The 27,775-nt window shown below is 49.6% G+C and overlaps 1 protein-coding gene across 1 annotated transcript in view; it reads left to right on the top strand.

Annotated features, from left to right (window-relative positions):
- The first annotated feature begins 12,380 nt into the window (after positions 1-12,380).
- LOC133082206 (cAMP-dependent protein kinase catalytic subunit PRKX) overlaps positions 12,381-27,775 on the top strand; it is an 82,146-nt gene continuing 66,751 nt past the window's right edge. Inside the window, exon 1 of the mRNA XM_061178698.1 lies at positions 12,381-12,627. Within this exon, the coding sequence (XP_061034681.1) occupies positions 12,462-12,627 (166 nt within the window). The 5' untranslated portion in view covers positions 12,381-12,461. The remainder of the gene's footprint in view (positions 12,628-27,775) is intronic.

Genomic DNA, 27,775 nt, shown 5'->3' with positions numbered 1-27,775 from the left:
CCTCAGAGCATGCCTTGTTTACACACCAAGGTTTAGTAAAACACTCAGATGGCTTTTGACTGCAAACTGAAGCAGGAAGTGTTAGAGGTGGGGCTGGGGCTTGGTGGCCAGAGTGGTTTGAGAAGTCAAGAAGATGGTATCAAGAAAAGGGTATTAAAAAAAAGAAAAAGGGGGTGTCAGAGGAAGATTCTTGCTTCACTGCTCTGTGGCAGCCGATCCGGTGCGTGTCAGAGTGCAGTCACAGTATTTCAAACGAATGACATCACCTTTTCCCACTGTCCCCGCAAAACAAGCACCTTAAAGATGGCGCAGCCGATTGCATTCTCCAGAGGTGACCTGACATCTCCCATCCACAGGTTCTTATCTTGCCTCTCCCCCAAGAAGTGGAGCCTAAATTCCTTCCCCTTGCATCCGAGATAAACTTACTATGTCTCACATGTCTTAGTTCCCTAGAGCTGCCAAAACAATGCACCACTGATTGGGTGATGCATTGGGGCTTCACCCAATCGTCATGCGATTGGGGCTTAAACATCAGACATGTATCTCTCCCAGTCCTGGAGGCTGGAATCTGAGATCCAGGTGTGGGCAGGGCTGGTTCCTCCTGAGGCCTCTCTCCTGGGAGTGTAGACGCCTGTCTCCTCCCTGTGTCCTCACAGGGTCGTCCCTCTCTGCGCGTCTGTGTCCTGATCTCCACTTCTTATAAGGACACGAGTCCTATGGGATCAGGACCCACCCTAATGACTACATTTTACCTTCATCCCCTCCTTAAAGACCCCATCTCCAAATACAGCCACATTCTGAGGTCCTGGGGGTCAGGGCTTCAACATATGGATTTTGAAGGCACGCACTTCAGTCCCTGTCACCACAGAATGGGGGTGGAAGGGACACTTCGAAGACGAGGTTAGGAAAGCCCTTGTAGCTTCCTCCCATTTCTCCAGGGATGCTCCCTGGTGGAAACCAGCCCCAGGGCTGGGAGGAAACCCAAGCCCCATGGACGTGGTCCTGCGGACAGCCCCAGCAGAACCCAGCTTCAAGTCACCCCTCTTCAGCTCTCGATTTGATGACCTCTGCGTGCTCATTCCAAAATAGCACCCCATCCACCTAAATATGCAACTGACCTCATCCCATTTAACGAAAACCGTGAAGTAAACCTGAAAATTGGGAAGAGAGAGGGCAGAAGTTGTACTATTTCATTCATATTCATTATGGAGGAGGGGGCCAGAAATCCAGTTTGTCTCTGAGATAACTGCATTCAGCTCTTTCCGAGATTGCATTTCCCGGCAGCCTTTATTTTACTTTTGACAAGCTGGTGTCGCACCAGGTGTAGCCTTGAGAGAAATGGCTCCCTCCGGTCCCACAAAGCTCTGATGCGTAGGCTCTACCTGCAAGCATCCCGGCTTACACGGCAGGAACTCAGAAGAACAAACACCCAGCCTGCAACCACAAAAGCCTGCAGCCATCTCACACCCCTGACTCAGGAAATAATAACATGCCCCTCTTAGGAACACTGGCAACTAGTATGAAGGATACTGTTTCTGCCCTCTGTGTCTTGTTCTCACTGCTTCTTGCAAAATTCTGGGAAGATCTTTGAGAGCAAGAAAATCGGTAGCAATAGCTCCAAAAGGAGGTCAGAGTTTTGAAGCTGTCATTCTTTTTTTTTTTAATTTAAATTTTAATTTTTTTATTGAAGTATAGTTGCTGAAGTTACAGGTGTACAATATAGTGATTCACAATTTTTATAGGTTGTACTCCATTTACAGGTATTGTAAGATACTGGCTATGTTCCCTGTGCTGTATAATGTATCCTTGTAGCTTTTTTTTTTTTAAACATCTTCATTGGAGTATAATTGCTTTACAATGGTGTGTTAGTTTCTGCTGTATAACAAAGTGAATCAGCTATACATATACATATATCCCCATATCTCTTCCCTCTTGTGTCTCCCTCCCACCCTCCCTATCCCACCCCGCTAGGTGGTCACAAAGCACCGAGCTGATCTCCCTGTGCTATGCGGCTGCTTCCCACTAGCTATCTATTTTCTTGTAGCTTATTTTATACCTAATACTTTGTACCTCTTACTCCCCTCCCCCTATACTGCCCCTCCTCCCCTCCCCACTGGTAACCACTAATGCATTCTCTATATCTGTGAGTCTGCTTCGTTTTTGTTATATTCACTAGTTTGTTATGTTTTTTAGATTCCACATATAAGTGATAACATACAGTATTTCTCTTTCTCTGTCTAACTTATTTCACTTAGTATGATCATCTCTAGGTCCATCCATGTTGTTACAAATAACATTATTTTATTCTTTTTTATGGCTGAGTCATATTGCATTGTATATATGTACTACATCTTCTTTATCCATTCCTCTGTTTGATGGACATTTAGGTTGCTTGTCCTGGCTATTGTAGATAGTGTACAATAGTGTAATAGCCATGTCCTGGCTATTGTAGATAGTGCTGCTATGAACATTGGGGTGCATGTATCTTTTCCAATTAGTTTTCGTCTTTTCTGGATATATGCCCAGGAGTGGGATTGCTGGATCACATGGTAGCTCTATTTTCAGTTTTTTAAGGAACCTCCATACTGTTCTCCATAGTAGCTGCACCAATTTACAACCCCACCAACAGTGCACGAGGGTTCCCTTTTCTCCACATCCTCACCAATTGAAGCCATCATTCTGTGGCAAGTGCACAGTTTATCTTGGGTGGGCTGGACTGTGGAACATTCCTGCACCATCAGTCTGGGATGTGACACATTGACAGATCCCCCGCCGGTACAACCTTGTCATTTGGCAAAGAGGAAGGCAACCTGCCAACTGGCTAAAGGTAGACAGATATATACATATTTTTAAGAGTTTTTCTGCAAAAGGTTTATCCCATGCCCTTGGGGCGACAAATGGGAGTGTCTACAGAAACAGACCCTCCACAGTACGATCTCCAGTTCATCAAATTCTCACGGGGATCTAAAATAAGACAAGCTGATGTGTTGGTTTTCTGGGGTTGCTGTAACAAATTACCCCAAACTGGGGGGGACTTAGGACAACAGAAATGTATCCTCTCACAGTTCTGGAGACCAGAAGTCTGAGTTGAAGGTGTGGGCAGGGCTGGTTCCTTCTGGAGGCTCTGAGGGAGAAGCTGTCCCATCCCCTCTTCCAGCTTCTGGTGGTCCTGGGCTTGTAGATGCATTACCCCAATCTCTACCTCCTTCTAAGCAATGCTTTCTCCTCTTTGTGTTTCCTTTTCATGTAGGGACATGTGTCCATGCATCACTGGATTTAAGGCTCACCTGGTTCACCCAGGCTGATCTCATTTCAAGATCCTTAGTCACATCCACAAAGACTCTTCTTCCAAATAACGTCCCATTGATGGATTGTAAGAGGACATATCTTTTTTGGGGGGAGGGGGGAGGGGGAAGGGGGCCACCATTGAACCCAGTACCTGGTCCATGAAAGACAACCTCTAAGCTTCTTGGCCATTGGCTTTTTAAAAATATGGTGGAATCTCAACATTTTGGCCAAAGATTGTGGAATCCCCTACCAGGAATTCACATTTATCCAGATACCTTCAGATTCCTTAATGATCACACGGTAGAAATATTAGACTAATTGACATTTTCAAATCCTAAAATTTAGACCCAGACTCCAGCCTAAATGGCTTCACGGTCTGTATTAAAATGCCCCACAGAAGGCTGGGCCCATTGAGGGATCAATTTTCCCCAAAACTATACAGTTTCATCCATTGAACACTCTGTTGTGAATCTTTTGGAAATTTAAAAAAATTTTTTTTTATTGAACTATAGTTGATTTACAATGCTGTGTTAATTTCTGCTATACAGCAAAGCGACTCAGTTATACATATATATACATTATTTTTTATATTCTTTTCCATTATGGTTTATCCCAGGATATTGAATATAGTTTCTTCTGGAAATCTGAAACTCTTTGTACTGTCTCTAGACAAGCCCACACCTACTCCCCCGCTTTTAAAAGCTAAAGCGCTATGTCTGATATTCAGTGAACTCCAGTTCTGTGTGTGTCTACACAGCAGATTAAATTTGTTTCTAAATTGTTCTTAGTTCTGTGTCCCTCAAAGATTTCACACCACAGAACATTCCTATCCCATGAAGGTCTTTTTGTATTTAACCTCAAGCTTATCTGTCACACTTGTATCATCTTTCTTTTTGCCCGAGAGGGCAGCCACGAATTCAGCAAAATTCAAAACAAGTGATACCAAACCCTCGTTTTCTTATAAAGTTCCACTGTTCATTATACAAACACATGGTTGTGCTGTTGTTCTTGGTGGTGGTAACTCCACATATACCCCATGTATGCGTGATGGATACTACCTGTTGTGCCTTTTATCCTGTGGACAGGTGTTTGATGTTAAGTCCAGGCATGAGGTGTTGGTGGCATCCTTGCTTTCTGGAGATGGGTGGAATCTCTCTGCTCTTTCAAGGTTATGGGATGGGATGTTTTAGGGCTCCTTTTGGATTTGTCCAGTATTGCCTGTTTCTATTCAAGTCTATCCACATTTTCTAAGACTGTTCTGAACAGCACTTCTTTTTTTCCCCTTTACTTATGTACTTTTAAATTGAAGTATTGTTGATTTACAATGTTTTAGTTTCAGATGGACAGCAAAGTGGTTCAATTATATATATATGTGTGTGTGTATATATATATATATATATATTCTTTTTCAGATTCTTTTCCATTATAGATTATTACAAGATATTGAGTACAGAGCCCTGTGTTGTACAGTAGGTCCTTGTTGCTTATCTATTTTATATATCTGCTAATCCCAAACTCCTAATTTATCCCTCCCACCCCCTTTTCCCTAATTCGAAAAGATACGTGCAGCCAAGTAAATAAAAATAAATTAATTAATTTTTTAAAAAAAGATCTTAGGGAAAAACCTGAACAAACTTTCTGGCCAACCCAATATAAATTATATATACACTATGTAAAACATACATTATGCAGATTATACAAATGTATTTATTATGACTATCGTATTTTAAAATCCATATTCTCATCTAATGCTCCAGGGCTTTATTGTTGCACATGCCTTTTGACACGTGAAGAATTTATTTCCGCGTCAAGAGTAGACAAAGAGGCCTGATTTATTTACATTTAAGTCACCCTGCGGTTTTCTGAATAACGTTTACTGGGTGACCCACGTTCTTTGCCCTGTTAAAAGGGCATGTGCATTCTGGAGTCCTGTGAAATGCATTTCTCAATCTCTTTCTTTCCTCTGCAATAGGAAACCATTTTTTAAAATCCTGGCTTTATCATGAGAAAAGCTAGTTGCCACCTCATTCCCAGTCTTATTTTTCAGGATTTTAGAGCCCCGTCTGTCACATGCGTCCTTCCAGATAAAGTTCACTTTGCCCAGTTCCCACCACGCCTCGGAGGGGATGATGCTGTGATGCTTTGTGATGCTGGCCTGAATCCTCCATTAAGGAAGAATTCCAGCCACACATGCCTTCCTCCAAGATCAGGGGGTGTGTTTCTACTTATAGTCACATCCTCCTTACGTCCTTCACGAGTTTTCAACTTTCCTCTTCCTACTGATAAGTACTGATGACCAGCTACAGCAATCTGTCTCTCCGATAAGAATTAATAAATGTTTTCTTACGTCCCTCCTGGAAGTTAAGATAAACTACAGAACCACAGTTTCTAGGCGAGCCCTAAGATAACTCTCAATCTGTATCTCCTGTGAAATCTTGTGTGTTCTGAGGTCTCTGTCCTTATGAAAAAAAAATTGCAACACAACATTAGAAAAATCTTGGTAAAGATTCTCCTAATCCAGACACAACCTTTTGGGACATTTTCCTCCCTTTATGGGGCGAGGGAGGCATCATCTTGTTATATAATGAAGATCAGAGTGTGTTACAAAATTTGGATGACTGCCTATGATGCTTAAAATTTGGTCATAATGCTCCCATTCTGAAGAGTTTTAAAATCCCCTTACATAAACAGACCAGTATACATTCCCATATTTCTGGGTGTTGAAAGTATGTCTATTTATTTCTCTATAATAAAAACTGCCTTGAATCATTGGTGTCATTGTCAGATCGTGTCACTAAAACAGAATATCACTGACTGGGCGGCTTAAACAGCAGAAATTTATGGTCTCCAGTCCTGGAGGCTGGAATCTGAGATCCAGGTGTGGGCAGGGCTGGTTCCTCCTGAGGCCTCTCTCCTGGGCGTGGAGACAGCTGTCTTCTCCCTGTGTCCTCACAGGGTCGTACCTGTGTGTGTGTGTGTGTCTGTGTCCTGATCTCTTCTTATAAGGACACCAGTCCTATGGGATCAAGACCCACCCTTGTGACCTTATTGTACCCTCATCCCCTCTTTAAAGACCCCATCTCCAAATCCAGCCACATTTTCTGAGGTCCTGGGGGTTGGGACTTCAACATTTGAATTTGTGTGAGATTGCGGAGCACATTTCATCCCATAATCATGGGTAACTCTGATCATGAGGCTTTTGATATTCTCCAAAATTTAATTCTGAAAAGTACATTTCTAGACATAGAATGACTGCACCAAAACATATGATCATTTCGTAACATTACAACTAAAAATGTATAAGAATTCCCTCATTAGCACGGAACATTTCACCTATACGATGTCAGGTGGATTTAAAAAAAAAAAGAAAGAAAGAAAAAAGCCATCAGATTTGTTCTCAGTCCAGTCTCTTTGATTATTCGTTATTTTAAAGATTTTTTGTTTCCTCTCTGTGTGAATGACCTGTAGCTATGCCCTTTTTTGGGTTAATTGTCTGTTAATGCCCATTGAACATATATCAGTTTCGCTCATGTACTTTTCTTAGGCACGTTGCATTCTTGTTGTAAATGTGTTTTTATTTTGTTTATAATTCCTTAATGTTCTTACATTTTTAGGTTGTCAGATCTGTTTATCTGTTTACCCCTGTGATTCCGTCTCTATCAAGTTGAGGAGGTCCTCCTATGACCATCCCGGGATTGGAAAACTGGCTCCACTATCATCTTCTAATCTTGTTGTTTTATTTTATTTGGCCATGCCACACGGCTTGGGGGATCTTAGTTCCCTGACCAGGGATTGAACCTGCGCCCCCTGCAGTGGAAGCGTGGACTCCTAACCACTGGACCACCAGGGAAGTCCCTAGTCTTGTTGTTTTAAGTTTGTTTTCCCGCTTCTTTATTTTAAAATTTATTTTATTTAATTAAAATTTTTTAATTGTTCATACAATTTTTAAAGGTTACTTTCCATTTGCAGTTATTATAAAATATTAGCTATATTCCCTGTGTTGTACGACACAGCTTTGAGCCTGTCTTATACTTTTCCCCCGTCTTTAAATCTAGTCCTTCTGAAATGGATTTTAGTTTTCCTTCGTGGTAATGTCTTTGTGGTACCTTTTTTTTTTTTTTTAATTTTATTTATTTATTTATGGCTGTGTTGGGTCTTCGTTTCTGTGCGAGGGCTTTCTCTAGTTGTGGCAAGCGGGGGCCACCCTTCATCGCGGTGCGCTGGCCTCTCATTATCACGGCCTCTCTTGTTGCGGAGCACAGGCTCCAGACGCGCAGGCTCAGTAGTTGTGGCGCATGGGCTTAGTTGCTCCGCGGCATGTGGGATCTTCCCAGACCAGGGCTCGAACCCGTGTCCCCTGCATTGCCAGGCAGATTCTCAACCACTGCGCCACCAGGGAAGCCCTTTGTGGTACTTTTTAATAGCATACAAGGTGAGAATCTAAAGAAGCTTTTAATCCCAAGTAGATAACAGTTGGTACTAGAATATTATTTATAATGTCTAGAGACAGGTACGACTTGATTTGATATAATTTTTCTCATGTTACTTTGTGGTACTTGGAGTTCGTGGAAAGCTCCGGACACTAGCACATGAGCTTAAAAGGACAGAGATTACCGCCTGACCCCAGTGATAGGTCTGGTTTGTGGATTCTAGGATGCAGGTCACCGTGGCTGATGGGGTCCACCCCACTCATTCGTTTTCACAACTTGAGATTTTAGGTAGGGAAAGGAAACCGCGTTAACATATGATGGAACAGAATGATGGATGCCCTTGGTGAAATCTCTCTTAAGTCACCATATTTACTTCCTAATCATCCTTACTTTCTAACCATCACTATGATTCCTTGGGTAAAACATGACTTTTGAAGTTCAAGTTCAGAAATCCAGCTAAACAGCAGCCACAGGGGCATAGAATGTTAACTTCTCTTTCGGATGAAGGATGCTTCCTTCCACCATATGTATTCACGTTTCGGGAAGCATGACCCACCTGTGTTCCTCCAGCATCACAGCTTAGATTTTCCATGAATCTCTTCAGCATCTGACAAGTAAAAACTTTCCTGCATATCTTTGGTGATGAGTAAATGCACCATCTTCTAATTACAGGCTGGTCTATCCCAGGCAATGTGTCTATTCTCAACACGTTCCTCTACAGTTCCCTTTGAAATCTCTCAAGAAAAGCCTCCGAGTAAATAGACACGTATAAAAACATTATTCATAGACGTTGGAGCTCCATACCTGAATAAGAGCAGTGTGACAGTCAAATGTCCTTGTACTTTTTCAGATTTTTAAACTTCAGTTTGTAGAGAGGGTGGCTTAGGGTTTTGTTTTATTTTAGTGATGGTGGACTGCTTGATTTTACCCAAATGTGCATATATTTAACCATCCAAGATTCTACCTTGGATGAGTTCAATGCTCTCAGTCCATTTGGGGTTCATGACCTCCCTAACCAGGGCAGTGTGTGTGACATCTCCATGGTGAAAACTTCATTTCCATCAGCAGGAAGGCCACTGCTAGGTCAAAATTTATCCACGTATGTTGGGTCAAACACTTATTCAACAAGTGAAGTTGAAGCTGTTTGAAAAGGGGGGCCGCTTTGCATAAAATATCTCTAGAGAGCCAGGCGCCAAAATACAGCCCTTGGGGTGCGTGGAGACACTTTGTGAGTGGTGGGGATTCAGCTGGGCTCCCACCGGGGCAGGCCTCTGATGACTGTGGGTGTACTGATCATAATGATAAAATAAGTACCATCATCTGTGACCCGTCATGACAGCAGAGGTCCATCCGTGGAGGCAGAAGTGCCCAGGATTCTAATAGAACGTAGCCAACTAACTAGGTTATCATGAATTCCTAGCGCGTTAAACCAACGCAAACCCACCACAGGGCCGTCCGGACAAGGGAAAACGAAGAAGCAGAGGATTGCAAACCTACTAAAAGTGAGCGCTTATAAACACTTGCATCACTCCTTGCCAGGAAAACATTCACTGGTGACGAATGAAAGCACAAAACCCCCCTACGTGGCTATGCAACAGATCACCTGAGAAATAGGAGCAAAATCACTGAGCATGAGAAATGACCTAGGCTATTCCTACTAAACCACGGCCTCGTCTGAGTGACAGTAAAGTCTAACCATGGAAATCGGAAACCGTATTCATGTAACTGAACACTTCTCTGAATCAGAATATATAATAAAATATATTAGAATGTATATTCCAGAATATATTAGAATGTAGTAATATCACATAAATAATACCTAATATTATATATAAATTGTAGCGTCTGAAGGCAGCTGAAAACTTCTTTTGGAATATATATATTAGAACATATAATAAAACATATTAGAATATATATTCAGAATAGATTAGAATATATGTGATATAAATAATATCTAATATTATATATATATAAAGTCTGTGAGGGCAGCTGAACACTTCTTTTGGAATATATATATATTAGAACATAACCAAAGAGATTAGAATATATACTGTAAAACATATGTATCACAGAATAGATTAGAATATAATACGTGATATTTAATATCTATTATACACATAAATTGTAAAGTCTGTGAAGGCTGGTAAACACTTATTTTAGAATATATATCAGAACATATTGGAATGTAATATATATAATAATATAGAGAGATTGTAAACTTTGTGAAGGCAACTGTACACTTTTTATTTTAACTCAGTATACACACGCACACATATATACATATCTACTCATAGACATACATATTTACAAATATATGCAATTCCAAAAAAAGTGTCCAGCTGCCCTCATGGACCACTCTTTTTATCTCTCCCTTATTCAACACCGCCTACACCTGTTTCGGCGTTGACTTTAGAGGTCATTCTGCGTCCGGGGAGCATTTAGTCCGCTGGGTTACAGAGTTCGGTATTTGCCTGCCCCGTCACCACCGAATGCTCATCATAAAGGCGGTACAAATGACCCTGTAATGCCTCGCCTGCAGGGCTTCTTTTCTTTTTTGCCTTTCAAGAAATATGCTGTGGTTTCTGAAGAATTTTTATGAGCCTTCCAGGTGAAACCCGCCGGGATATTTATAGGAACAGGTGGGCATGCGGTCAAGCCCCGTGCGGGCGAGGAAGGGTCAGATCCGCTCCGCCACCCAGAGTTTAACTCTGCCAGCGTCTCTGTTACTTTTTCCTCCCCGGCTGCCATTAGAAGGGCAAGGCGTGCCTTTCACTGGGTGTGAAACCCTAGCCTTGACCGTCGACCTTAATTAGCCAGCCCGACCGCAGTCACAAGGTCGCATCCGCGGGGAGCGAGCGCGCGCTCCGCGTGGAGACGCGCCCTTGCCCGGCGTGGACCGTCCCGGTCGCCCCTCCGCGGGGCACGGCCTGGTGGCCTGAGCGCAGGGGACCAGCCCTTGTCTAAGCAGCCGCTGGGGCGCACGCGGCCCGCTCCTGGAGCGCATTTTTCGCATTCCAGCTCAAGCAAGATCTAGCAACCAGCAGAGAGCAGGCGTCTCGCCCGGGGAAAAAGCCACCCACAATGTGCAGAGGAGGGCTGGGGCGCGGCTGGCAGCCGGGGGCCAGAACACCACACCCAGAGCCGGTTCTGATTTCCTGTCACCCCCTCCCAGCTGGCCAAGCGAGGCAGGCCTGGCCTGGTTCCCCGTAAAACGCCTCCTTTCTTAAGTTCTGGCCTCTGCGACAGACCGTCCCCACGCCGACCCGAGGACTCAGGGGCAGGACCCTCCCTTTCAAGGGCGGAATCGCTGGAATTCCGCCAAACAATAGGGCAGGCACGGTGCCCTCTCGCTGCTCAAACTGTGGTCCGCGGACCTGCGGCCCGGATAGCCCTGGGGGCTGCTCAGAAAGACCGATTCCAGGCGTTCCTTGCCCGGCCCGCTGTGGTCCAAGGAGCACTTTAACCAGATCCCCGGAAAAACAGTGGCCGGATCCGTGTAGGTACATTTGCATTTCAGATACAGCCCCGACATTTTGGGGTATAACTGTAACCAAAGATGGCCTGGGACACACTTCCCATTAGGAAAAGCCAAACGCTATCGTTGTGTGTCTGTGACCGTCCTGCGTTTCTTTTCCGAAATCGTCCCTGGTGTGTTTACACCAGCGGCCCGTCAAGTTGCATGCGCTGCATTTGGTAGTTCTCTGATTGTTACCTGCCTCTTAGTATTTTTAAAAATAGTTCTTTTGAAATAATTAAAAGATTTATCAGAGGCTGTCAAGAAACGCTCCGGGAGCGCAGCTGCGCGCCTCCCCCATGGTGCGTATCTTACATGACTGCAGTCCAACAAGCCAGGGCTGGAAGCGGCCTTGGTCCCGGTGGTTATTCGCCAGACGTGGCGACCGCCCGCCGGGACTCGCGGGCACCGCGCGGTCGGCGGAGCGCGCCCCATCCGCATCCAACTCCAGCTTTATTTTTTAACTTTACTTTTCTTTGAACCACGCCCTCCCGCTCCCCAGCCGGTCCCGCCTCCCCCCAGCCTTCCGGGCTGGAGCGCAGCGGGCGCGGGGACAGGCCCGCGCGTCTCCAGGGGGAGCTCGGCCGAGACCCCATCCCTGGGGCGCCCCGGGGCGCGGAGGCCGCGCGGGAACCTCCCCGACCGCGCCCGCCCCAGAATGGCGGGCGAGGCCCCTGGCGCCCGGGCCCTGAGGTCCCGGGGCGGGGGCGCGGAGGGGGCGGGGCGCGGCCGCGCGGGCCACACCCCCAGCCCGGCGGGCAGAGTCGGGGCCGGCGCCCGGGCGGGCGGAGGGAGCGCGCGGCCCCGCCCAGGCCGCTTCCGCCCGGCCCCCCAGCAGCGCGCACGCAGCGCCCGCGCGGCGGCGGCGGGCGCGGGACGAGAGGGATGAACAGGCAGCCGGGCGCCCGCGGCCAGGACCCCGCCTCGCGCCCGCCCGCCCTGGCCGCGCCCCTCGCCCAGGCCGCGCCGCGCCCGCCCCCAGAGGCCGCTGGCTACTCCCACCGGCTGCCGCCGCCGCTCCTGCCCTGAGCGCCGCCCCGCGCCCCGCCATTGTCCCCGCCGCGCCGCCAGCTGCGCCCGGCCGCCGACCGGGAGGCGGGGGCCGCGCATGGGTGGGCGCCGCTGATGCCGCCACCGCCGCCGCGCCGCCCTCCGAGGCTGCGTCCCGGGAAGCCCGGCCCCCCGCGCCCCCCGGCCCGGCCCGGCGCCCCGGACCTGAGCGCGCCCCCATGGAGGCGCCCGGGCTGGCCAAGGCGGCCGCGGCGGACGCCGACTCCCGAGAGAGCTCGGGGGAGACCCCCGACGGCGCGCCCGCGCACTTCCCCGGCCCCGGGGCGCCCTCGCCGGAGCCGCCCGCCTACCGCTCGCAGGACTTCGACACGCTGGCCACCGTGGGTGAGTGCGACGCGCGGGGACCCGGCCCGCTGGGGGCTCGGCGCCGCCCGGGAAGCCGGCGTCAGACAAAAGGCTTGTGTGCGGTCGCCCGGCCGCCGCCCGGGGAGGGCCCTGCCTGGTCCCGCCTGCTCGGGGTCTCCGCGCGGGGCTCCCCCTGCGCCCTGGGTCCCCCGAACGCCCCGAGACTTGGAGGGCTTCCTTCCGGCCCCCGAGAGCCTCCCCGCCTGCGGGCGCTCTGCCCCGCACCTCCAAAGTCTCCTGATTTGGACCTTCCCGCCCGCCCCCCAACAACCTCCCCGGTGTCTGGGCTCCCCCGACGTCACAGGACTTGCTGGGGTCACGTCACATTGAGGACGTCGCGCGCCCTCCCAGGCAGGGGCCCCCGGGGACGGAGGCGGCGGCGGCCGCGGAGACCCTTGCAGACCTCACCTTGGCCAGGCTCCCCCTCTGCCCCGCGTCGGGATGCTCCCGCCTGGACTTGAGAGCGTATCTGGAACTGGGGGGTCCGGTGTCCCGTGGCGTTTTAGGGGCGCGGGGCGGCATTGGGGGTGAATTACGCATTTCCTTACCCTGCCGTATTTTCCGTCTGTGTATCCGGAACTGGGCATTTCTTTTATGCGGCACTGATTTCCTTTTTGTCGTCCTCCTTTGAGCCTGACCATTCCTGGGCAGCTGGAAACGTGAAGTCTCCAGTTCCCTGAGTGCTTGGATCCCAAAACGTGTTGGTGTATGGAGCCCGCCCTGAGTGGGTCAGAATATCCCAACTCCACAAGGGCGCTGCCTTCAAGCTATGGGCTCAAGCCAGCCTGTGGCTTTTTAGCAACTCTTTGTTGCTAAGGGAGTTGTCCCAACCTGTCAGGAAAGAATCAATGGGGAAGGGGGCACATACCTTAAATGACCCTGGAGCAGGGGTACCCAGGTAGTTTTTCTGGCCCTTATCCACCTTCTCTTGGAAGGGAGGAAGCATTGGCCTCAAGGGCATGGCTTGGGGCTTCATATGACCAAGGGGCACAGCCAGAGTGGCATTAAAACTACTCAGAGTGGCCTTGAAACCTTCCCTTTTCCGTCAGTAGCCTTTTGCCCGTGTGTAGTTGGCTGTGAGGAAGGGGTGCCCAGGAAGCCTGGTTTGGGACTAGGAAACCCGACTTGGGACGGAGGGGACAGAAGGCACCCTCCCTCTCTCCTGCTTCTCTCCTCCTCTCTCTAAGCCTTCTCGCCCATCTCCTCCTTCGTTTTCTCTCTCTCTCTCTCTCTCTCTGTCCATCTCTCTCTCCCTTTCCTGTTTTTCTCTCTCTCTCTGTGTCTCTCTGTCTCATCTTCTCCATCTTCTGTCTCTCTCCCTTTCTTTTTCTTTGTCTCTCCCTCCCTCCCTCCCTCTGGGGCGCTCTGCAGGGCTGCTTTAAAAGCTCGCTGTGTTTTGCAGGGTAGGACACGAGGATAGAAACCTACACCAGTGCAGTCACACCGGTAGGTGGAAACACAATTCAACAATGGAAAGTTGGTGGAGGACCTGCCGGCCCTTGGCACACAGCGCTGGCAACTGGATCTGTTTTGGGCACTTAAGCAAGTCTATTGTGAAAGGTGCCAGGGCACCAGGCGGGGCATGGGCTGGTGGGTGGGCTGCGGACGTGACATAGCCTGGTGTCTGCAGCTGCCTGGGGGCCCTTTGGGTGCTGCCTAGTGGGCATAGGGTGCCCAGTGAGCCATCTTGTCCTTAAAAATAGAATGTCACTGCCTCTGGGGACTGAGCAGGGCCGGGTGGGGGGGAAATGAGCTCTCCAGTTGTCTTTCCCTTTCTTAATGAAGAAGATACTTACTCTTCAAGGATAACTTCCTGTGGGTTCCAAGGGTGTGAAGGGAGAGCCAGGTCACACATGTTCAGGATGTTGGACCGGCAGGGGCCTGGGACCCAGGGTGTGTGTGTGTGTGTGTGTGTGGCTTTGCAGCTTTGGTGGCTTTTTTAAATCACCTTTTGCCAGCACTTTCTTTAATATTCCGTATTTATCTGTGCATGGTTAATCTAAGAAACTAAGAATAAGCTTTTAAAAAATCCCAAACCCATCAGAGGTGTTACAGTTTCCAGTAACTTTAGACCATAAAGTGTCATGGACAAAAGTGAGGGGCTATGTTGGGCTCTTTACCCACAGTTAGAACGCAGTTGGGACCAGCATGGTGCCTCTTCATCCTAAGCTTCGGGCCCAGGAAACTTAAGTTCCCTTTGACTGCTCCTGGACCCATTCCTAACTGTCCCCCATCGCAAACAGGCACCCACAGTGGCTCTGAATCGTCTGAGGCCATCTGTGTGCATTTCTCCAGCTGAGCAAGGCTGTTTTCCACAACTTGAAACGAACCCACACACAAAACAAAACAAAACAACCACCCCGACAAACCTCTCAGCCTTTCTTAACATACCACAATCCCCACCCCCTTGGAGCCTTCCAGAATGAGTCAGGGTGGAAGGACCAGGCTGGCTGGGCTTGTCCTCCACCCTGAAGTTCTGAAGTTCTGGCCTCACACAGTTGTGCATTTTCACCTGGTCTGATCTCCACTCCGGTGTGTGAGCTCTTCTTTTTCTCACCAACAGGCATTTTTTTCATCCTTTTCTTTTGCCTGTGAGCTGGGCCCCGGGGAAGGCGCCCGTGGGACAGAATTGCTGACTCACAATCCCCCAAGAACGGTTGTGATGATGAGCGCAGGTGGAACGCTGCAGGTGGGCACAGATGTGCGTCTGCATGATTTAGCAAAACTGGCAGTGGCTGTTCAGATGGCAGGACCCCCAGGAGGATTGGCACCAGGATACCAAGACCCAGCTGGAAGCAGACGGCCCAGTTCACGGGGCGGCCATGACACCTTGGAGATAAAATAAGGAGGAAAGTCAGTGACCAGTAAGGTCTCAGATGCCCTTATTCTGTGCTCCTGGATAAACTGTCTATGGGAAGTTGTCCGTGTTTTAGGTTGATTAGCTCTCCACAAATTCAGACAGCTTGGAAGAAAGCTCAGCTTGTGTTGGTGAAAAATCTCATGGGCATTTTTTAAAGAGCGTGGAAGGGACCTTGGGTCCTGTCTCGGCCAAACTGAATTCATAGATTGAAAAACAGGCTCAGTTACAGAAGGAATGGTGTGCAGCCCCCTGGTCCACATTCCTGGTCCCGGTAACCAAGCTTGATTTCTTGCTATGAGCACGAACAATGGTGCTATTAAAGATAAATGTTTTGAAGTAATGATAGGCGCACGGGGGATTCCAAAACCTGCACCTAGGCCCATGCACCCTTCATGAAGTTTTCCCCTGTGACGTCTTCTGTAGGTGTCACACAATATCAAAACCAGGACGCGCGCCGGCGTGGGGTCCATCTTGCTGAGAGATCACAGACCTTAATCAGTGCTCCCACTTTTCATGGGAACTCTTTTGAGTTTGTGAGGAGGGGGCATCGTGTAGTTTTGTGCAGTTTTATCCTGTACATCCATCTGGGCAGCCACCAGCACTGAGATCAAGGCACAAAGCTCATTCCCTGACCACAGAAACGCGTTCACGCCTGACTCTTTGTATTTTTTTACTATCACATCACGCTGTCAGAAAGTTGTTTTTTCTTAAGACGGAGGAGACCTTCCGTAGTGAGTAATTAAACCTGCACTGTTGTCTCTTACATTCATTTTCCTCCCTGCTGATAAGATTCTCTCGTGCACTCTTGGTTCCCCAGAACCGGCCCTAATTTTTCTCCCTCCCACCTGGACTCCCAAACCATCACCGGAGCAGCACACCTCCGCACTGGGGAGATTTCCCACTGCATGTGAATGACTTCTCCCGGGGGCGATGTTGACAGAAGCCATTAGGAGGGAACGTTGCTTATTGTGTAGCGATACCCAGAAAATTGTGTTCACCTTTTAATCTGATTCACCTTGAGTGGGTGTGAATGGTCGTGTCAACTTAAGAGCGTCACAGGAACTTCGAAAGTTAGATAAAATACGAGAAAAGAATATTTCTTTTTATAAAATTACGGAAAATTCTAGAAAAGAGTATTTCGTCTTACAGAAGTCCTGCAGGCTGTTCCTCCTCATTTTAAAAAAAACTTTTACTTGTTTTTTGGTCACTTCAGGTGGCATGTGGGATCTTAGTTCCCTGACCAGGGATCGAACCCGAGCCGCCTGCAGTGGAAGCGCGGAGTCTTAACCACTGGACCGCCAGGGAAGTCCCTGTTCCTTCTCATTTTTTAAAAATTGCGGTGAAGTTCACATAACACAAAAGGAACCATTTCAAAGGGAACCACGCCGTGGTGCTTTACACATTCACAAAGTTGCACGACCCTCATCTCTTTGAGGTTCCAGAACGTTTTCGTCTGCTGCCCCCTCAGGGTGACCCCAAACCTATGAGCAGTCACCCCCTGTTTCCTGCTCCTCCGGCTGCTGGGAACCCACATCTGCTCTCTGTCTCCATGGATCTGCTTGTTCCATGTCCTCTTCATCTTACGCACTCTGCTTTCTTACTTTCCATCTCCAAGGGGATGGCGGGGGTGGGAGGAGGGGTGGGACTTTGGGAAGAGAAGCTTAGGAGATGCAGTAGTTCCTGCACAGGAGAAAAGGGAAATGGGCCAGAGGAGAGAAAGTACAGGACGGTAAGGCTCAGCTGAGGCCCAGCCAGGAGGAGAAAGGTGCAGTCAGTGAGAGAGACAGGGTCACAGACACGTGCACACAGAACCTGCTCTCCTGGGTCGGATAGAGTCCCCCTCTTCCCCCCAAATCCATGTCCTCTCAGAACCTGGCAACGGGACCTTGTTTGGAAACAGGGTCTCTGCAGATGTCATGAAGTGAAGGGTCTGAGACGAGGTCCTCCTGGAGGAGGGTGGCCCTACATCCAATGACGGGGTCCTTCTAAGGCACAGAAGAGGAGAGACCCAGACACAGAGCAGAAGCCCAGGGAAGACAGAGGCAGAGACGGGAGGGATGCAGCCGCAAGCCCAGGGACGCCTGGAGCCCCCAGAAGCTGGAAGAGGTGGAAAGGACCCTCCCCTGGAGTCTCTGGAGGGAGCGCGGCCCTGGGACACCTTGACCTCAGACGTCTGGTCCCCAGGATGGGGGAGGATGGATGTCTGTGGCTTTAAGCTCACAGTTGGTGGGAGCCCCAGGAAACTAATACACCTGCCAGAGAGGATTGCAGAGTTGATTTCTACGTGGCTTTACAGCTTGGTCCATGAAGCGGTTTCCCCAAATCCTTGGAGGTGGAGGACACCAGGTTACATGTATTTTCCGAGGGCGTCCTCATCCCACACAGCATGTGGGTGCGGCTAAAGCAGAACTCACTGTTTGACAGAGGTCATCCCCCGAGCTGGATGGGGCAGAGTTAGTTCCCATGTGGTCAGGCCAAGGGGCGCCATCTTGAATCCATCCAGACCTTGTTGTCTTGATTGGCACCAGCTGCCATAACAGAATACCGTCCACTGGGTGTCTTATCAACAACGCAGATTGATTTCTCCCAGTTCTGGAGGCTGGAAGTTCGAGATCAAGGTGCCAGCGTGGTTGGATTTTGGTGAGAGTCTCCTGGGTTGCACTGGCTGTCTTCTTGCTGTGTGCTCAGATGGTAGAGAGTAGAAAGCTCTTATAAGGACACTAATCCCATTCTGGGAACCCCACTCTCATGACCTCATCTCATCCTAATTACTTCGCAAAGACCCACCTCCGGATACCGTCACGTTGGTGGGGGAGGGGGGGATAGGGCTTCAACATGGGTATTTGGGGGGACACAGACATCCATTCCATAACACTGGGTTGACTTCTCTTTACATGTCGCCCTGCCTTCTTCCTCTTGAGCTTCTGCCTTTGGGGTGCAGGTGGCTGCCCGAGCACCAGCCTCACCTCGTCACATCCTGGATTCCTTACAGGAGGACACCTCTCTCCCTGGATCTGGGGACGACCCTCCTTGTCCCGACTTGGCTCACCCATGGGGATGAGGGCATGGCGCCATGATGCTGGTCTCAGACCTGCTTCTGGGATGGCTCTCTCCACAGTTGGGGACCACCAAGGAGGCCATGTCTGTCACTGGAAGAAAAGGGCAGAAACGCCACGTGACACAGACACAAGCTTCCCCTTTCCGGGGTCACTTAAAGCTTGTAAGCATGATGTTCTTCCTGAGAAACACGTGTTCACGATTCTCAGTGCATCTCCTTCAGTCTCAGGAACAACTTCTTGGGGATTTCTTGGTATTTTCCCCCAAGTTTGTTTGTTTGTTTCAAACACCCACATGTCACCACCTTCACACCATTTTAAAATGTTTCCCTTTTTCCTCTCTCCTTTGAAAACTACAAATGCTCTTTCTTGCCGGGAAGACCAGTAAAGAACTGAGAAAGGAAGGTTCACTTTTTCAAGATCATACCTAGTGTTCTGGTCGGAGCACAAACATCTCCCTTGATTTTTCACAGGGACCTCCGGGAGGAGTGAGGCAGGGCGGGGCATTTGGGGGTTTTCTCCCCAAATGGTCAGGGTGCTGGCTGATTGGGTTTCTGGTGAGAGCAGAGGGTTCCTGGTTGGCAGATGGCTGTCTTCTTGCCATGTCCTCACACGTCCTTTCCTGGGTGCCTGTGCAGAGAGAAGGAAGTGCCCTCTTGGATCAGGACTCCACCCATACGACCTCATTACTTCCTTAGAGGTTACATGTCCAAATACGGTCCCACCAGGAGTTAGGGCTTCACCGTATGAATTTGGGGGAGACACAGACATGCAGTCCCTAACAGTGGCTGAGACAAGAATCAGGGGTAACTCCAAGGTTTGGGGGTTACCTGATTGGAAAGCTGTGCCACCCCTTGGAGACATTGAGGGGGTTAGGGATGGAGCAGTGTTTTGGGGGAAAAGGCCAGGAGTACTGTTCGGGACATGGTTAGTTTGATCTGCCTGGGAGACGTCTTTGTCGTTATCTACATCATCACCATCACCTTCTGCCACCTGCTGCCACATCCTGCCACCCTCCACCAGTATCATCAGCGTCAGTTCTGACACTCGGGGAACTTTCGTGTAATTGAAATTCACAGAAGGTTGTTTTAAAGTGAACAATTGAGTGGTGCAGTGTTGTGCAACCACCACCTCTATCTGGTTCCAAAAGATGTTCATCATCCCCCAAAGGACACTCTCTGCCCATTAAGCAATCACTCCCCAGCCCCTGGCAAACACTAACCCATGTCTCTGTGGCTTTGCGTGTTCTGGACATTTCACGTCTATGGAATCATACACCGTCTGGCCTTTTGTGTCTGGCTTCTCTCGCTGAGCTTCACATTCTTGAATTTTATCCTGGTAGCCTGTGTGAGTGCTTCATTCCTTTTTATGGCTGAGTCATATTTCACTGTGTGGATGGACCCCATTTTGTTTCTCCTGTTGCTTAGAGAAACAATGTACCACAGACTGGGCGGCTTGAACAATAGGAATTTATTTTCACACAGCCCGGGAGGCTGGAAACTGAGATCCAGGTGTGGGCAGGGCTGGTCCCTCCCAAGGCCTCTCTCCTGGGCGTGTAGACGGCCCTCTCCTCCCTGTGTCCTCACGTGGTCGTCCCTCTGTGTGTGTCTGTGTCCTGATCTCCTCTTCTTGTAAGGACACCAGTCCTATGGGATCAGGACCCACCCTTGTGACCTCATTGTACCTTCATCCCCTCTGTAAAGACCCCATCTCCAAATACAGCCGTATCCTGAGGTGCTGCGGGTTAGGACTTCAAGATGAAATTGTTTGGGTGGGGGGACACAATTCAGCCCATAACACCATGAACCTTTTAATGCATCATATGGTACCTCAGCCTCTTTGGAGTTCCCATGATGCACTAGTTGAGCCTCACCCCAGGTGGATTTGGCTGATTGGAACCAAGGTAAGCACCATAATATCATCACCTTCATCATCACCATCACCACCATCATCATCACCATCATCACCAACGTATCACCACCATCATCACCACCATCACCATCACCATCATCACCACCATCACCATCATCACCACCATCACCATCATCACCACCATCACCATCACCATCATCACCACCATCATTACCACCACCATCACCATCACCATCACCACCACCATCACCATCATCACCACCATCACCATCACCACCATCATTACCACCACCATCACCATCACCATCACCACCACCATCACCATCATCACCACCATCACCATCACCATCATCACCACCATCATTACCACCACCATCACCATCATCACCATCATCACCATCACCACCACCATCATCACTACCATCACCATCATCACCACCATCACCACCATCACCATCACCATCATCACCATCATCACCACCATCACCATCATCACCACCATCACCATCACCATCATCACCACCATCACCATCATCACCATCATCACCATCATCACCATCATCACCACCATCATTACCACCACCATCACCATCATCACCATCACCACCATCATTACCACCACCATCACCATCACCATCACCACCACCATCACCATCATCACCACCATCACCATCACCATCATCACCACCATCATTACCACCACCATCACCATCACCACCACCATCATCACCACCACCACCATCATCACCACCATCACCATCATCACCACCATCACCATCATCACCATCATCACCACCATCACCATCATCACCACCATCACCATCATCACCACCATCACCATCACCATCATCACCACCATCACCATCATCACCATCACCATCATCACCACCATCACCATCACCATCATCACCACCATCATTACCACCACCATCACCATCACCATCACCACCACCATCACCATCACCATCATCACCACCATCACCATCATCACCACCATCACCATCATCACCACCATCACCATCACCATCATCACCACCATCATTACCACCACCATCACCATCACCATCACCACCACCATCACCATCATCACCACCATCACCATCACCACCATCATTACCACCACCATCACCATCACCATCACCACCACCATCACCATCATCACCACCATCACCATCACCATCATCACCACCATCATTACCACCACCATCACCATCATCACCATCATCACCATCACCACCACCATCATCACTACCATCACCATCATCACCACCATCACCACCATCACCATCACCATCATCACCATCATCACCACCATCACCATCATCACCACCATCACCATCACCATCATCACCACCATCACCATCATCACCATCATCACCATCACCATCACCATCATCACCATCATCACCATCACCATCATCACCACCATCATTACCACCACCATCACCATCATCACCATCACCACCATCATTACCACCACCATCACCATCACCATCACCACCACCATCACCATCATCACCACCATCACCATCACCATCATCACCACCATCATTACCACCACCATCACCATCACCACCACCATCATCACCACCACCACCATCATCACCACCATCACCATCATCACCACCATCACCATCATCACCACCATCACCATCATCACCATCATCACCACCATCACCATCATCACCACCATCACCATCATCACCACCATCACCATCACCATCATCACCACCATCACCATCATCACCACCATCACCATCATCACCACCATCACCATCACCATCATCACCACCATCATTACCACCACCATCACCATCACCATCACCACCACCATCACCATCACCATCATCACCACCATCACCATCACCATCATCACCATCATCACCACCATCACCATCATCACCACCATCACCATCATCACCACCATCACCATCACCATCATCACCACCATCATTACCACCACCATCACCATCACCATCACCACCACCATCACCATCATCACCACCATCACCATCACCATCATCACCACCATCATTACCATCACCATCACCATCATCACCATCACCACCACCATCATCACCACCATCACCATCATCACCACCATCACCATCATCACCACCATCACCATCACCATCATCACCACCATCACCATCATCACCACCATCACCATCACCATCATCACCACCATCATTACCATCACCACCATCACCATCATCACCATCATCACCATCACCATCATCACCATCATCACCACCATCATTACCACCATCATCACCATCATCACCATCACCATCATCACCACCATCATTACCACCACCATCACCATCATCACCACCATCACCATCATCACCATCATCACCATCACCACCATCACCATCATCACCACCATCATTACCACCACCATCACCATCATCACCATCATCACCATCACCATCATCACCACCATCATTACCACCACCATCACCATCATCACCACCATCACCATCACCATCATCACCACCATCACCATCATCACCACCATCATCACCATCATCATCACCATCACCATCATCACCATCATCACCATCATCATCATCACCTTCATCATCTTTTCCAAACACAGCCTCATCTCGTTTTCCAGGACATACGATAGCGTCTTTGCACGGATTTGGCACTCGCTCCTTTCGGCGTACCTGTCGTGCATCCCCCCCTCCGATGCTCAGAGCACCTCCTTGTTCTGACTCTGGAGTCAGGGAGCCGGGGGGGGGGGCAGGGCTGGGCCCGCACAGGAAGCCCAGTGCCAGCTCCCCTTCCCTTGGTCTCCTGTTGTGATCTCTCTCGTGGCCTTCCCCACCTTTTGGCTACTGTAACAAATTACCTCAAACTCAGTGGCTTAAAACAACATGCATTGATTAACCTGCCGTTCCAAGGGTTAGGCGTCTGGAAATGGTATTACTGGTTTTTTTTTTTTTTCTTTGTTTCTTTTTGGGCCGTGCTGTGCAGCTCGCAGGATCTTAGTTCTCCCACCAGGGACTGAACCGTGCTCTCAGGAGTGAAAGCTCCCAGCCCTAACCACTGGATCGCCAGGGAATTCCCAGTATGGCTGGGTTAAAACCAAGGTGTGGGCAGGGCTGTGTGCCTTTGGGAGGCTCCAGGGGAGAATTCGTTTCCTTGCCTTTTCCAGCTTCTAGAAGCCGCCCGCATTCCTTTGTTTATGATAATCTTCCTTCGTCATTGAAGACGGCGTTGTCGGGTCAAACCCTTCTCATGCTGTTTCTCTCCTGTTTCTCTCGGATACTTCTAAGGACCCTGGTGATTCCACTGGATTCACCCAACTAACCCAGGGGCATCTCACTATTAAGGCTCTGCTGATTCACCTCTGTGGTTAGCACCTTGAAACTCAATTCCCCTTTGCCACGTAAACGAACATGTCCCCAGGTTCTGGGGATTAGGACAAGGACATCTTATTCTGTGTATCGTGCACCGATTCTTCTAATCTACTGTGTACGCCTCACCTGAGACACGGCACTGCTTTGGAGAACGTGACGGGTGGATGGCTGCACCCAACCTGGCCTCAGCCCTGGTCTGGCGGCATTGACTTCCACAAATGGAGGGACCACAGTAATAATAAAAAGCTCTTCCGTTACTACCTGGGAGGAGAAATGGGAGATCCACTGACCAACAGATGGGGCTGGAAATTGTGTGTGTGTGTGCCCGTGCGTGTGCACGCTGGGGAAGGGATTAATGAGTTACCTGAGGCTGTCACATCTGTGCCCTCTTTGGAGGGGCTGGAATGGTGTCACCACTAACTGCCACCTCCCCGGGCAAGCAGCACCAGTTCTCGTGTTGCAAGAGAAACCCCAGTGACGGGACTGCTCCAAGATGAGATGACAAAGCCTTATACCTTCGAGGAGCTTCTGGCCCCAGGATGGACCTTTAGACACAGGGCTGTGACCCACATGCAGGCAGGTGTCGTTAGCCACGTGGAATCCCAGAAACAAAGCTTGTGTCCACGTGGAGGCGGGAGGTAAAGGTGGCGGCGGGCGGATTGTTCTCCAGGAGGCTTGAGCATGTGGGTTGATTGGACAACACGGGTACGTTTACTTATCTTTTTTTTTGAGGAACTCGGCAGTCTCCCCCCACCGCCGAGGTTACCCTTGGAAGAATAATAAAAGCAACACTACGAATGCGTCTAAGCAGCCCCTAATTCCAGGAGCGTCATTCCCACCCTGCGTTTCACGGGGTGGAGAGATCTCCAATGCTACGCTGGGTTGGGTGCAAAGGATGCTGCGTCTCTTGCTACATCCTTACGGCGCTTCGGTAAACGTCCGCTTGGCATCTGGGTTGCGTCCAAATAGGAGCATATGTTACAAATAGCTCTTCAGTGCCTTTGAAGTTATCCATCGAGAACTCCAGTCAAGCATCCTGAGTGCCCCTGAGGCTCGTCCCATTGGAATGCCCTGTATCAGCCAAGGCCGCGGATGGAGTGAGGGCGTGTGTTCTAGGATGCAGGTCCTTTCCTCCTCCGGCACGGACGGGTCCTGCTACCCTGGGGCGTAGGAACATGAAGGGGACATTCTTCACGTGGGTGGCTGTCACCCATCCTGGGAGTCACCTTGTCCCCATGGGGGGGCTCCCGTCGGACCCCTCTGGGCCGTCCTTCCAGCCTTTATTTCGTGCCAGGTGCTGCCGTGGCCTCCCCAACACCTGCTTGGCCCATTGCCTCCCGCTTAGTTGAGGACGACTGTCAAGACTAGACTCTGGGCGTCCGAGGTCCCCTCCCACTGGGTGATTCCATGCTTGAAAAAAAGACCCACCTTCGGCACCTTGCACGTCTGTTCACCCCACTTACCATTTGGAAATTCACGCTGGCTTTCCCTCCAGTTACAGGAAAAACAAACCGTCTCCCAGAGCCCCTGCTCAAACGCATGAGTTCCTGAAAATCATTGCACCCAGCTCGCTCCCATGTCGTGAGCTGGTTTCTATATGCATTCTCTCGACGTGGCTCCTTTGGACACGTTTTTGATCAGGCGGCTCATGGAAGGCGTTTGGAGGGCAACCTCCCCAGGGTTCCTGTAAAACAGTTGACAGTTAATTCGGTTGATGATTTCACCCTGCTGGATCATTATCTCGGGAGCCACTTCACTGAACAAAAGACCAGACCGGGCAGATCTGAGGGTTGGGTGGGGCCGGCAGGGCTCTGCTGCTCAGAGGACGGCCTTTGTAATGCTGAGGGCACCTGGGGTCTGAGGTTGGAGGGGCAGACAGAGGCAGGGCTTTTGTGTGCCCACGCCTGCATGTGCCTGGGTGTGTGCGGTCGCGGGGCAGGGGGCTAGCAGGGAGCGGGGAGAGGTGGGTAGTTAGCCAGCTTACGTTTGGGGACGATTCCAAAAAAAATCAGCACAGATTGAAAACTCTAGCTTGGAGTGTCCCCCCACCCCCACCCCCAAATCGAATGGGCATCCAGAAGGCCAACTATCTAGAGTTTCCTCTTTTGGAAATTCTGCGTGGGTGCTAGTTTCCATTTGTCCTTACACCTTAAGGGAAAAAAACATTTACCCAGAAAAAAACAAAGCACCAGTGAGTCAGAGTATTGGATCCTTGAATATAAATAGTTCTTGTTGGCAGTGATTTTACTCGTGAAGACATTTAGTTGATCCTGCAAAAGATTGGTTAGCGTGTTCTTTTGGTGATGGATTCTGAGGCGTCCATTGTATTGATTTGGGTCAAAGCAGCAGCTTCTTGTTGCCTTGATTATTTTATTCTCTATGGCTTTCTTGTTTTCTTTTATTATTATTATTTATTTCACTGCGCTGCATCTTAGTCGTGGCATGGGGGATCTAGTTCTCTGACCAGGGATCAGATCCAGGCCCCCTGAAGTGGAAGCGTAGAGTCTTAACCACTGGACCACCAGGGAAGTCTCTTTTGTTTTCAGTTTCATGTTTTCTGCTTGTAAAGTTAGTAAAGACCTAACACAAAGACCCGGGTTAGGTCTTTATTTCTGCTTGCTTTTGGTTTATGTTACTCTTCTTTCTGTAGTTTTTTTTTTTTCTTTTTTTCTTTTTTTGGTCTTTATTTACTTTCCCTGGTAGTAAAGTGTTGTATTTTGATTGAGATTCTGGGCTGCTCCTCTGAGCATCCCAGAGGGCCGTGGAAGAAACGGAATCGTGACCCAGGGGAACTGCTAAGCCAGCGTCATCTTTTCCCACCACCCCAGGGCAGCCCAAAGGCTCACCGCCTCATCTTGGTCGTTGGGGGGGGTCTTGCGCTCTATGCACTGTGGCTGGTTGACCCTCTCGCAGGTTTGCTTCCCTCTTCCAGCTGCTGCTGCCTTCGTGACAGTTCCCCATCCATGATTGAAAACCCCCAGCTGCTTCCCTGGGGAACAAGCCACAGAAATAAGCATGGAGAAAAACGAGTCAGCGGCCACCTGCTCCAGAAGCCTGTTTCTAAGTGCAGCGCCTTTCAGGACAGCTGCTCGGCTTCCTTAAAAGCAAACGTAAAACGAGGGCGCCGTCAGCTTCAGACCTCAGCTTTAGAGTCCCTGTCTAGAACTTGGGATGCCATTGGCAAAACCGTCCGTGGGAAGGGTGGTGGGTGGGTGGGTGTGTGGACTGAGCTCTTTCCCTCCTGGGTTATCGGTGGGAGATCTCCTACCTTTGTAAAAGGGAAACCGACGTCTTTCTGTAGTTGTCCAGTGATTTTCTGTGCTTCTGTTTCTCCCTGCACTAGTGCATACACAGGTGTGCACACACCCATGCGCACTGGAAAATTTTTGGCTGAGGGGGTGAGAACCCTTCTGGCTGTTGAAAACACTCCGATTCTTCGGACGTTGACAAATACTCTGATGAAACCTGAGACCGGCCACCTCTTTGGATGGGAAAAGCCATCTCGTGTTGGCAGGCCCGCTGCCTGGCCTTCCTGTTAAGTCAGCAGGGCAGGTAGTTCCTAGGTAGACGGTCCCGAGTCTGCCCCAGAAGGTGGTTTGTGAATTGTCCCTTTAGAATGTTTTTGTTCTGGAAACAGTGCAACCTCTGACGGTCCGGGTTCCAGGCTGCTTCCTTTGCAGCCCAGAAAAGAGTAATGAATCGTGACAAACATCACACAGTGATAGGAAAGTAGAAGGCAGGATTCGTATAAAATGAGGACGCCAGCCCAGCCCAGGAATCACTCAGTAGCACAGACAGCAGGAGTCTTGCATGTGGATTCTTGAAGGACCACAGATTTGCAGGAGGGCCATCAAGACGGAGTGGGCAGCTTTTATCAAGGCTCTTGAGGAATGGAACCATTGTCTTTCTATCGATTTTATTTGTTGCCAGCATTAAACTTGACTTCCCAAGTGGCTGGCATGGCATTGCCC

Source organism: Eubalaena glacialis, chromosome X (assembly GCF_028564815.1).
Source record: "Eubalaena glacialis isolate mEubGla1 chromosome X, mEubGla1.1.hap2.+ XY, whole genome shotgun sequence".
NCBI classification, from domain to species: Eukaryota; Metazoa; Chordata; class Mammalia; order Artiodactyla; family Balaenidae; genus Eubalaena; species Eubalaena glacialis.
Note: the sequence above shows the minus strand (reverse complement) of the source record. Positions and strands in the feature narration are given on the sequence as shown.